A 13061-nucleotide genomic window follows, 5' to 3' on the forward strand; every position below is an offset into this window, starting at 1 on the left:
GCCAGACTTCCCACAGAGTGGCCAAGTTCTTTAGGAATGTCAAGATGAATATGAAAGTGGGAAGGTCAAATCGCTCACGAACATTAGAGCTCAGGGAACAGGCAGAGGAACAGCAGCTTGGAAAACAATCATCCTCTCTTTGTGTGACTATGCCGACACGCGAGAACATGCACACGCAGCAGACACTCACTCCCAGATCATCCACACCGTGTTTTACACACCAACATCTAACAGAGAAAAGAGATACGAATGGAATCAAAGAACAACATAAATCACATTAACCATAATCATATTAACAGCAACAATAATCTTAACAATATCAAAAAGGAATAAGAGTCGTTCAAATGATATTGGCTTTGTTAACTACTATGAATAGCAAGGTCAAAGTACATGTTGTTGATGGCTCTAAATGTGTGCTGGACTGCAGCCATGACAAACAGGAACTCAGGCCAAGGCAGCCGACCATCCTCGGGGGTTCTGGGGTTCTGTCTGGCCTTCGGAGCAAAACAAAACGAGGTTTGGGGCTGTGTTGGGGGGGGGGGAGGAGTAGAAGGAGCAGGCAGAGACGCCCAAAGATTGAGAAGAGAGGGTGCAGAGCCGCCTGGTGGTTGACAATGACGTGAAAAGTTTAGTTCCATTCCCCGAAGTGCCTCGTCACACCCGCAAGCGTCACTTTCTCAGCGAGGCTGCGTGTCTGTGCGCTGATGTCATGGCCAGGCTGCAGATCGAGCAGCAGAGAGGCGAGCTGGAGTTGGAGTCCAGACTTGATGGAGCATGTAGGAGGGTGGCAGAGGGCGGAGGAGAGTGGTGCAGGATGCGTCCCAGGAGGTGGGGGCTTCAGTAGGCCTGTCCCGTCTCCACCTGCAGCAGTCCCAGCACGGCCGAGTGGTCTCCCAGTTTCATCCTCCTCTGGGTGGACAAGCTCACGTTCTTGGCCAGGTAGTCCACAGCAGCTGTGACACAAAAACACAGAAAAAGACACACGTCAGACAGGTGCAGAGGTGGAATGTCCCTGGGTACATTTACTCAAGTACTGTACTACTGTATGAATTTGAAGTACTTTTACTTAATGTGTGGATTTTATTTTCATGCTACTTTATGCGTTTACTCCACTACATTTCAGAGGGAAATACTGTACTTTTTACTTCACTGCATTTATGTGAACATTTTAGTGACTTTACAAATTAAGGTTTTTGCATAAAAATCATAGGAGTTTATAAAATATGATGTTTTGTTATCAATTAAAGTTTATACAAGCACTGCTGCAACAATTAGTTGATTCATCCATAGATAGATTCACAGATAATTAATTGCCATTTAATGTGATAAACATTTTGGTCTTTTTCTATTTTATTTTATTTTATTTATTATTTTATATTTTATATATTTTTAGGTTTTTGTTTTTATTCTTCTTCCTTTTTTTAAGAAATGTGATTTTTTTGTGTGTTTTTTTTGGGGGGGTACTTTTACTTTAAATACTTAAAGTAAATTTTCCTTAACTACCATTTTAAAAGTAAGACTTTTACTTGTAACAGAGTATTTTTACGCAGTGGTATTCTTACTTTTACATAAGTAAAGGATTTAAATATTTCCTCCATTACTGGACAGGTGGTAGATTCCTGAGACATATGTCCCATTTACTCGCATTTCATCCCTCTGATTAAGGCTGAAATAAGTTGTGGCAGAAGCGAGTGAGTCAAACGAAAAACAATTCACAGCGAGAGAGTGAAAGATAAAAAAACCCCTCCCCTGTCCCTTGTCTGAGGTTGGCACGCCGTTGGCACGGAGCATGTGCATCCTGGTAAAGTCTCCATGCTGTCACTCAGACGGGTCCCCGTGTGTGTTCTGTGTGCCAGTCTTCATTACACTTGGCATCTCTGATTTCATGCCCTCCACACTCCACATGGCCGATCATTTTCATCCTCAGACAGCAGCTCTCTCCTCTCTCCTCCATTCATTACCCATCTACTGTGCTCAATCACCATCTTAATTAACCTCACATCAGCTCACATCCGCACTGCCATCAGTTTCTCGCTCGCTGACAAAACGCTGGTGTGCACACACAGAACGTGACGGCTTGGCACGTGCATTCATGCACCACAAAACAAACAACATTTTTTTTAAAAGAAGAAAAAAAAGCACAATACTCACTACTACAAGCTGCACATAAATACAAACAAATGTGGGCTCGCTGGCGCTGGCTGGCTTGTTGGGGAAGTGTGCTTCATTTTACCTCTTATGAATGGCTGTGACAGCATCAGTCAATTATGCTAATCTAATAAAGCAAACTCTTTCCTGCCCTGAGGCTGTGTGTGTATGTGTGTGTGTGATGGAGAAGAGAGAGAGAGGGAGAGGTGGGCAAGAGGACACTGTGGCCCCTGAGGGTGTGCCGTTCTTTGAAGTGGCCCTCTCCTCTTTCCCATCCAAGTGGAGTGGGGTGTGACTAAGGCAGCTCTCTAGGAGGATGGTGGTGTTGGGGTTGGGGGGGGTCTTTATCAAGAGCACGTGTCTGCCTCCACCAACCGGGGTGCAAAGGTCAGGAGGCTCTCTTGCCTGGGAGTTTTAAACGTAGTCAATTTAAGTGGAGGATATAAAGGAACGACTCGTGTGGACACATAACGAGAAAAAAGCTCAACAACTCAGGTTACAGTTTTTCTGGATTGATAAATGACATTTGGATCCGCTTGATCTTCATCATCACCTTCTTAGCACAGCAGAAGTCCTCTCTTACAAATGTGTTGACATTTGTTCATTGGTTTCACACATTTTTCACTCTTTTTCAAAAAAATTAACATCGATCTCAAAGAAAGACCCCAAACTCTCTTGGATTATCTGTGTTAAACAGAAGTAAAAACATCTACAGTAATGATCTAATTCTGAATATCTAAAACACCTGTGTGAAACTGTTTTGCACGACTCTTTAATCAGCTGTTCTTATCATCTATTTTAAAAAATGCAGCATCTGTGTTGCTGTTTGCAAGTATGGATCAAAGAGGGAAAAGGCCAGTGAGCAGAGGAGGGGACAGTTATTCTGTGTTTTTGGGTTAGAAAACTCTGCAAAGAAGACTAGGTCAAAACCTAGATGTCAAGCCAAAAACTTGATTCAATAGACAGTAAAATACTATAGAAAAAAAATGTTTGTGAGTATTTATTATTTATACATTATGAATACAAAGAATGCAGAACAAAGGCTGTGCCATAATGAATGTCCAAAGTCATCTGGTCTAACTGCTTACTGTAGGTTTGTCCTATATGTCAACCATAGATGATATGCACAGAAAAACCTGTACACAAGAATAAAATTAACCAAGAAAACTTCATCATGTGATATGTTTGCTTCTCTTTTTAGCACCTCGGCTACTATCATTACGTGCATTATCAATAAATGTCACAGGCATGAAGCACAAATTATTTCTAAGCTGAACATGTTCATACTGATAGCTGTAGTTTGGATTTTCTTGTCCATTGTGTAATGATTGACTGAAGGGATATATACTCATTTGACTGCAAGTTGTGTTGATTGATGGAAATATTTTCTTTTGTTGCATGTTTTGTTTTATGTTTGTTTTGTGAGTTTGAGTGCATTTTGCAAACAAATTGTATCATTTTGGCCACAGACTTTCAGTTTAGTAAATGAACGTTTTTGAAAAAGTAACCTATGATTGGACTAATGTGTTTAAACAAAAAAGTATAACAAACAGTGTTTAAATGTTACTCACTCTGGCCGTACTGGCTGTACTGGTAGCCTGCGGTGACGGGGTCCACGCTGTAGCTGGTGGCGCTGTAGGTGGGGGGGCAGTATGACTGGGAGGAAGCCAGGCTGTCCACACTCTTGATGGTGTCAGAGCGCTGGCTGCAGCTGGCTGAGATGGGGTTGGAGCTCTCCAGGCTGCTGTGCAGGGGGGAAATGGAAAAGTCGTGCTGGGGCTGGGAGGGTACGGCGCTGGGGTTACTCAGGATACTCATCACCTGGGGGGAAGGGGGAACGGAGGATGTTAGAAATTTGGAAAATTGAGGATCAAAGCATTGACAGAGTTGAGGGAAAGTACTTTTTTTTCTGCAAATATAGTGCCATCCTAGCACTTCACGGTAAAGATGCCAATAGAAATATACCATTTCAACTTTGAAATAGGGAAAGGGAAAAACTTCCCCCATCTTTTTTTTTTTTTTTTTTTTTTTTTTGAAGAGCAAGGGGAAGGATACGAGGAGGGTGATGAGGTTAAAAAAAGGAGAAAGGGAACAAGAGAGACTGTTTCCATTAGCTGGCGCTGCCAGTAAGTGTTCTGCTGTGGGACAGAAGGGTCCCAGGGTGATAATAGACCCACCATCCGTGCCAGACAGCCCCTGTCCCGGAGCCTGAGGCCTGAGCCCGAGCCTACAGCACAACAAGCACCAAGGGAGTCCCTAATCCCTCGCCCCTAGCCTACCCATCTCATGAATAGTAATGGAGTTGGAACTGGTAAATGATCCCCTCAGATCCCCACACAAAGTAGGCTCCACAAACCTTACTGAGGGGCCCGCTGATACTGCAGGTTGAGGCTCGCCTGAATATCACAGTGTGTATATTATTCATAGTGCATAAAAGCTTCCAATTCAATATTCTAGATTAATGTAATAGCATGTGACACTCGTCAGAAGAAGGTCTCAAAATATGTTAAAATGGAAGAGATTACCTCTAGTGCTACCCCAGTCTGAAGCACAGCGGCCCAGAACACTGTGAAGAATTTAGTTTTCTTCTGCTGCGAGTTTCTTTAAGTGAAAAAGGAAAGTGGAGCGTGTGTGAGTGTGGGAGGGGGTGTAAAAGGGGAATTGTCCCACACATGCTTCCCTCCTATAGCAGGGCAGCCTTCCCTTCAACATCAGGTTCATGTTGAGTTTTGCTATGCTGCACTGGCCTTTGGCCCCCTGGCTGCTAAACCAATTAGCCCATCATGGAGGTGGTTACACAGGGGTGATGCACACGCAGACATATGTTTGCATGCATGAACGCACGCACGCACACGCACGCTGCAAACACAGAGGCGAGCCAAACAGTCCACAAATGATGCACTAGGCCAGGAATATCCCACCGAGGGAAAATTAACCGTATTCTGCAAATTAATCATATCTTTAGAGAAGGCCTCCCAGGAAATATGAAGCACATCAGAAACATAAAGGCTGGTTAGTCATTTCCACATGTTAATTCTATCAGTATGGAAACCCCCACCCACCCCTTCGTCCCCTCCACATCTGCGGACAAAGCATGTGACATGTATCCATAAGAGGGAGATTCATGGCTCTCTTCATGCCGGACACATGTGATGCTTCCTCCCATATGGAGCCGAGCTGCTCACTCTGAGAAGGATGAGAGGAGTGTGTGTCCTGATGAGTTGTGATGGCAGAGACTGAAGGAGGAGGAGGAGGGGGGACGCTTGTTAAGTGTCCTGAGAGAGACAGCTGGAGGGCATGAGTCCATTTTAGTCATTGGTTAATTGAAGCTTGATTCGATCGCTTCCTTATGAAATAGAATAGCCAACAATTGGCTCGATTATTATTCATGCTCATAAAAGTTCCTCAAAAGAAAATGACTTCTTATCGTTGACATTGTGGCAGTTTTGCTATTTTAGCGAATTAGCTCGGGTCGGCCATTTTGGAGTCTAACAAGTGTTGTCATGTGTGAGGACGTCGCTATCCTTCAGCCGTCCTTCCCCAAAAGACTCAATGATTTGAGCTCTTCTGGAGTATTCGGGTTCTCGTTAGCTGTGGCTCAGTTACATTTTGTGTTCACACCACTATAAAAAAAAAATCAATGCTGTTTCACTTCTGTCCTCTCAATCTGATGGAGGTGCAGATAGAGGGGAGCTTATCTTTCAAGTGACAGGTCGGACTGTTTTGGAGACTTGGAGTCACTTCTGCCTCTCAGCAACCCTGTTTCCCAGAAATTACATTCTTGATTAAGTTGTTGTGACAGCGTTATCAAGAAAGCCTGTTCAGACACCTTTCTTTAAGGTAACGAAACACTTCATTCATGTACCGTGTGGGCTTCAAAAGGAGGTGTTTGGGGAGGATGGTGGGCGTACAAAGTGAAGGAGCTTGACACCAGAGCTTTGGGACTGCGTCCAGACTTCTATTTAAGGTTTAGGCAAAAAACTTTGGCCCGCCTTTGGTTAGGAAAAGGGAAAGATCATGATTTCAAGTCCTGATAAAAAGGTAATTATTTAACAAATGCTGTAGTCTTAACAAGCAGACAGTGTATTGCAAGACTGGTGGAAAACAAATTAAATATGTTGTCTATACCATCTTACTCTGTCTTTATGCGTTACATTAATGCACATCTTGGACTATTAACTCTGCACATTGCACATATTTGCTATGTTGTGAACTTTTGCCTATAATAGAAAACATAATTTGCTCTGCATTATGTTTCACTCAAAATGTATTTGCTGTTTCAAATTAGTTGCATGTAACCTAATTTCTAGGAGACCGGGATGAAGTTGTCTTCATCAACTAACATCTACAGTATTTTATGTTTTCCACAGGTCAGTTTTACTTGCATGACTTTGCCACTTTGATGTCCCCATAAAGTTCTCTCCCTTCACATTCAGGGGTTAAATGATACTGAGTCACATAAACTCGTAAAAACCATTTGCAGCTGGATACCCTCACATATTTCTGTTACTACATGAAACTTTATAGATGTCAAATTAAGGCACAAATGTTGCATTCATGTGCTTCTCAATGGTCCCATTTTCTGAGTTGGGAAGTTGTTCTTCTGACTTTAAGTTGTAATGTGGAAACAACATGAATGCTACAAAGAAGATGTATTGTATTTCACTGGTCAGAAACAACATGATAAAAGTTTTGTCACAGACTGCACCAGTATATCCCTTAACCTTCTAAAATATTGTTTTACCTGACTATTGCTAAGAAATAACTTTTCTAGCTAATCTAGGTCTCTCTAAGTGAACAGCGACTAACGGCTGCAACCTAATGACGTATTAAAAATTGCATGTGAGCAAAACATTGACATGCAATATGTGAATTAATAAAAAGTTAATTGCATCAACTAAACATTTACTTTTGTCCGCCATGTTTCTGCATATCTGACATCAACTCTGTAACTGATGCACCAAAATTTTCACCAACTTTTTGAGTTCTGACTTGGGGGGGTGGGGAGGGTGTTTACATAAATTTTCTCAGTCGGGAACTAATCTCTACGATTATTTCGGTATCACATAAATGCAGGGAAAGTGTTATATTCCTGCTGACAGTGAATTTACTCTCAGTGAGTAATAAAAACGTGTTTGATGGATTTTTATACATATAGGATGCACACGGTTTGACTTGAATGTGATTCTTAAGGTGACTGTTGATGCAATATTTGATGGAGTTTCACTGAATGGGGTCTGCTGCACCAGGATGTTACTCAAGTGTTAAATTGTTCTTCTCCGCAAACACTCAGATGCATTAAACAAGACTTGTGGAGTTTGAATAAGTGTACAATTTAAGAGCTGAGAAAAAAAATCTAACGGCCACATTATTTTTCCTAACATGCTCTTTACTCTCTTGCAGAGAAGACTTCCTCCCTCCCTCCCTCCCTCTCCTCTCTCCCCACCTCCCTCTCTTTCCTTGCATACAGCGTCTTCAGCAGCCCAGAGTTCGTTTGTTGTTCGACGTTGTGTGAGTGCTGGTTTGGGAGATAATGCGAGCCAGGACCTAGTTTAAAGGACAATGCTCCAGGGCGTTCCCTGCCTCTCTCAGCCCTCCTCCTCCCCGCACCCTCTCCTTCTCCTTTTTCTGCTCCCTCTCTACAGATAGATTACTTTATAAATAATAATAAAAAAGTAATTAATTCTCTCAACTTCTGAGCCCTCCAGCCTGTGGCGAAGTGAATGGGGGAGTGTAAATTGATACAATGTGCATCCTTTCAGATAAATAAATAGCGCACTTGAAACACAAAAAGAGGCCCTTTCATACCTCCCTAATTTCTTCAACAGTCAAATTACATTTTTTTTTTGTCTGTGCGAATGTTTGACGAGATGTTCTTTGTTGGATTTCTTTCCAGAATAAAACAATGTGGCAGGGACAGAGCGCAGAGAAACATTGTGAGATACAAATAAAAACAAAAAAGGGGGAAAAGTCTGCTAAGAAATAGAGTGTAGATGTGCTGCAACTTCCCTGTTTTTTTAAATTAAAACTTATTTGTGTTGTTGCACTTAAACAATTTCATTCTAATATCCTGTGCATGATTTAAACGTGCAGAATTTATATTTTACAAATCTGCAACTCAGAAAATTGCTATTTGTCCTCAATCAAGCACCTAACAAAGTGGACACATGAACTCTTACACTGGACTAAAACAACGCAAATTCACAAACATAAAAAGAGGAAATGGGGCAGTGAAAATATGATAGCCTATAGAAAGAGGGCGGGGAGGGGGGCAGACGAGGGAAGAGAAAGTGATATAGAGTGAGTGAGAGGAAAGTGGAGGCTTTGGGAAGTACAAAGACTCCTGTAGGACTGCGCTGGCCTGAGGGCTAGCCTGCCTGGAGAGCTGATAGGAGCCCCTTCTGTTCCATTCCCGGCGCCAGCGCCAACACACCCCACTCCACAAATACTCTTAATCTGCGCAAGACTGGATTAGTTCCTCTGTCACCGATAGCACCCTGTTCTGCCCAAATCAAAATGCCCCCAAGATGTACCTTTAAGTTAGGCAGAGGTCACCGGGGCAGGCTGGGAAAAATGAGCACTCCAAATGTCTGTAAGTTATCTGAGTGGTGCAGAATAGCATCTTGCACCTTAGCAGATCTGCCTGGCTGATACTCGCTGCAGCAGGGAGTGATTAAAGATCCACAGTGATGACACTGAATTTCAGATCAATATTTGAAGGCCAGTCCTGAGGGGGTGATTACAGGGAGAGAATATACTGTTTAATTCTGCGACCTGGGAGTCACACAGATCCAGTGTCTGGGAAGTGTCTGACTTTGACAACTGACAAAATGTTAAATATACACTCTTAAAAATAAATAAATGTACCTAAATGTAAAAATGTGTATAAACTTCATTTTTTTATTTTTATTATCTCTCAAATCTGCATCAAACATCTAACAATTTGCCACAAAACAAATATAAAGGAATAAATAACAAATGAAAATATCAGGGTTCCCCCTCCCCAAGTCAGTCGACTCCTGCTCCCAAAACGTCCCACCCTTCCCCCATCCCTCACATGAGAGGGCCGGCCCAGCGGGCAGTAAGGCCCCTCATCTGAGCAGACAAAATGACTATTTAAAAATAACAGTGATTGCATAAATTGAATTAAAGCGTTTTGGTCACGGTGGAGGTGGCGCGAGGGGTGGCGTGGGGCCGCAGCAGACAGCCGGGATGGTGGCAGGCAGCAGATGACGGGCTCTGGCCTGCATGCCACTGCGTTAATTGGCTGCGGCACATTAATAAAAACTGAAAAGTGTCTTCCACCAGCGACCATAGGATGAAGAGACAGAGGCAGAATGAGAGGTAGAGAATGGGAGGAAGGGTGGCGGTGGGGGAGGTGGTGCTGGAGGGAGAGAAATGGGCCTTTGAAGAATGTGCTGCGTATGAGGGGGAATTAGGGTGGGGTGCTAATTGTGTTCAATTAATTGGCTGATTGGCACTGACAGAATCTGGGCACTGACAAGTCAGGCACAGATGAGGACGATTAGTGGGCACTGGAACAAGCTGTCACTCCTCACAACATGTTAGCCGTCCTGCGCCTGTGTCTCCGCTCCCCGTGAGGCTGTTCATGCATACAAAAGAAGCTAAAACAAGTGGAAAAAGGAATATTTATTTTAGGGTTGGCCAAACCTCTTTCTCTCTCTCTTTCTCTTTTTGCAAATTTTCATTAAGCTAAATCCTCTCCAGCCCAGTTTAGCTCAGTTTTAGTGCTGGAGACAGCACAGCTGCTCACGCTGGAGGAAAAGGTCCCCCCTCCCTCCCTCCTAAACATCCCACAGTATAAGCTATAAACTTGGCCCCGCGCTAACCAGAGGTTAATATGCCGTCTATTGGACTGCAATTGGAGAACGTGTGGGGAGCAATCCTCTATTCTCTGCTAGTGATATGCTTGAGTAACTATGGGATGGATTCAGCCACTGGGAACAAGAGAGGCCCCTTCAAAGCGTGCACACGCACGCACACACACACACACACACACACACACACACACACACACACACACACACACACACACACACACACACACACACACAGACTTCAACTCTCCGCACCTTGCACCAACGCCTCTTCTAAATTAAACGGCAGATTTTCTGATTCCAGGAGAGTGGTTTCAGCAAGGCAGGGCCGGTGTGTGTGTGAGGGAGCAGCTCCAGGAGAAGAGCGAGGCGGATCGAGGGAGTGGAGGAGAAAAAAAAGGGGGGAGGAAGAAGAGGAGGTGGTGGTGGTGGTGGTGGTGGTGGTGGAGGAGGAGGAGGGCGGGGGTTGTTTGCTAAAAACAGCAGGGGCCAGGTCTAGTGAAAAATGTCAGGTCAAATTGTTCTTGACAGTGTTAATATCTGCACCTCATAGCCATAATTACATGTAAATAAATAGTGAAATAGCTCTCAGCTGGAGACTGAGAGGGGAGAGCTGCTGCGTGAGACAACCAGCTGAGGACCCAACCACCTCCCGTATTCTCATCTTATTGTCAGGAGGAAGACAGGAGGAGACACGTGCAACGAAGCATGCTGGCAGCAGATACTCATATTTCTAGGCTTTTTTATTTTTATTTTAAAATGTAAACTGTTAGTGTTAGATCAACTTTGCAAAGAGGTCACAAGCACTGTGAAGCCCACAGAGTGAAGATGAGGGACATGCAGAAGGAGACCATAAGAAGGAGGGACAGAACGAGAAAACGTGAGAGAGAGAAAAAGTCAGAGAGAGTATTAATCACTGCTATGCACCTGTCAGAGTGGCATCTGGAACTAAGAGGAACCACATGCTGTTGGACAACAACCCGAGACCTCCGGCTAGCAGGACAGGTTCACAGCAAACTAGCCCGCCTTCTTCCCCCGGCCGTCCCATAACCCCCTGCACCCTGACCCTCGACCTCTGAGATGGGTCAGCCAGCGTATACCCCACAGACGCTTCACCTGCCCAGCAGCCTGCTGAAACACATTTTTTTATTATTATTATTTTAATACAAGTCACCTTCAAATTGTTTATGTATGAGGCTGAAAATCTCCGCAGATGAGCATGTGACACACAGTGCATGTCCATGTGTAATAGGTATTTTAGATAGGATCGATGTCTGTGCCTATACTTTAATAAAGGCAGTACCACTCTCCACCTTATAGGCATTTCAACTGCGTGGGACACACAGCATGTGAATCAGTCGCAGTCATTTTCCTCCTTAAATCCCCATCTTCTAGGATTTACTGAAATTCATATTGGCTGCCTCTGCAAGATAAATGTAAATCACATTCCCTTATATTTACTATTTATCAGGATGCAGCAGCTCACTTTCAGCAGGAAATATCTCTCACCCGCACACAAACACCCTTGCATTTAAATAGCATTTTTATTGTCCGCCATAGCCTTTCATCTGGGCGTAGGGAGAAGAGCTGCCTCTCCAGGGGAGAGAGTTGGAGCAAGAGAGAGGGAAGGTGGGGAGAGAGAGAGAGAGTGAGAGAGCAAAGCACTATTGGCAAGGCATCATGGGATGACAAAAAGCCAAATGGAGGGAAGGAAGGTTGGTAGGTGAAAAATAGATTATGAATACATAAAGCTCCAACCAAAAATATTTTGGAATGGAAAAGAAAATGGCTTCACTTGGGTGCTCGGGAGACGGAGTAAGCAACAAATGGCTCAGGTACACAGACGGATAGTCAGCTGCAGAACTGTCTCAGCTGCTGCAATTGAGGCCTGCATGTAAAACTGTAGTTATGACCATTGTGTGCTACATATGAGCATAGGTGTAGATTTTAGGGGAGGACGCAGGGGACATGTACAATACATTCAGTACATGTACAGTATTTAAAACGTGTTCATTTTGTCCACCCCAATTAATTTATTTAGAAGAGGAGTTTTACATCACTTTTACTCACAAAAAGCACAAATTGGTGTGTAAAATTTCACTAAAATGAAAGGGGATATAGTGTTTGATACTCAAAATTTTCTGGCAAAGGACCCTCTGTCCTTGTCTACTAGAGGCCCTGTCTGGTTCTGTAGCATCATAAGGTTTTGCATTTAGACTTGTAAAAAAACAAATAGTTACATAGGCGCAGATTTCAGGGGGCATTTCAGGGCATGCACCACTCGATATTTAGAATATGTACATTTGTTCCCTCAAAAAAGAAAAAAGACGGTGGCAGCGGACTTTTGTTTTGACTAATTAAAGACATTTACATCAAAAGTTGGTGCATAAAAATTCACCAGCATTAAGCAAGTAAAGTGTTGGATGCTCAAAATTTTCTGTCTAAGGACCCCAAAACCCCTTGTTCCCTTCAATGTTGAAATGAAATCCTTGTCCATGAACGGCAGTCTTTGGTTCTGTAATGTCAACTAATAGTTACATAAGCATAGATTTCAGGGGTATGCAGGGGACACGTACCCCTCAATATTTAGAACATTTGCATTTGTCCCCCACAATAAAACATGAAAGTAGTAAAGCCATTTACACTATGAATTGATGCAGAAAATGCACATATGATGCAAACTATTTACCAGAATGCAGGAATTTAAATGTCTGTTGCTTGAAATTTTTTGTCAAAGGACTCAAAACACCCTATTTCATGTGTGTCCCCTTCATTGTTGAAACCTACGCCATTGAACAGTTATGTTTAGGGTTGGAACAGTATCAGACTTTTACGGTACGATAACTGCATCAGAAAATATCACGGTTTCACGGTATACGTTATATTAGACACTATTATCATTATCAGTAAGTGAAAACAGGAAGGGGTTTTGAGCAAACACTTTATCATAATTGAAACATAAAGCCATTTTTTAATGGAAGTATGTGTAAAAAGTCTGACAGGCAGTCAGGAATGACAGAAAACGTGCTTGTGCAGGTGAGATTTTCTATCCAGTTCCCTTTTTCTTCAATACCG

The 13061-nt window shown here is 43.1% G+C and overlaps 1 protein-coding gene across 1 annotated transcript in view; it reads right to left on the reverse strand.

Moving 5' to 3' along the window:
• Positions 1 to 388: 388 nt before the first annotated feature.
• pax7a (paired box 7a) overlaps positions 389 to 13061 on the reverse strand; it is a 54311-nt gene continuing 41638 nt past the window's right edge. The window contains 2 exon segments of the mRNA XM_042506558.1: positions 389 to 953; positions 3720 to 3969. Of these exon segments, the coding sequence (XP_042362492.1) occupies positions 838 to 953; positions 3720 to 3969 (366 nt within the window). The 3' untranslated portion in view covers positions 389 to 837.

The sequence above is a fragment of the Plectropomus leopardus genome, chromosome 2, assembly GCF_008729295.1.
Source record: "Plectropomus leopardus isolate mb chromosome 2, YSFRI_Pleo_2.0, whole genome shotgun sequence".
Taxonomy (NCBI): domain Eukaryota; kingdom Metazoa; phylum Chordata; class Actinopteri; order Perciformes; family Serranidae; genus Plectropomus; species Plectropomus leopardus.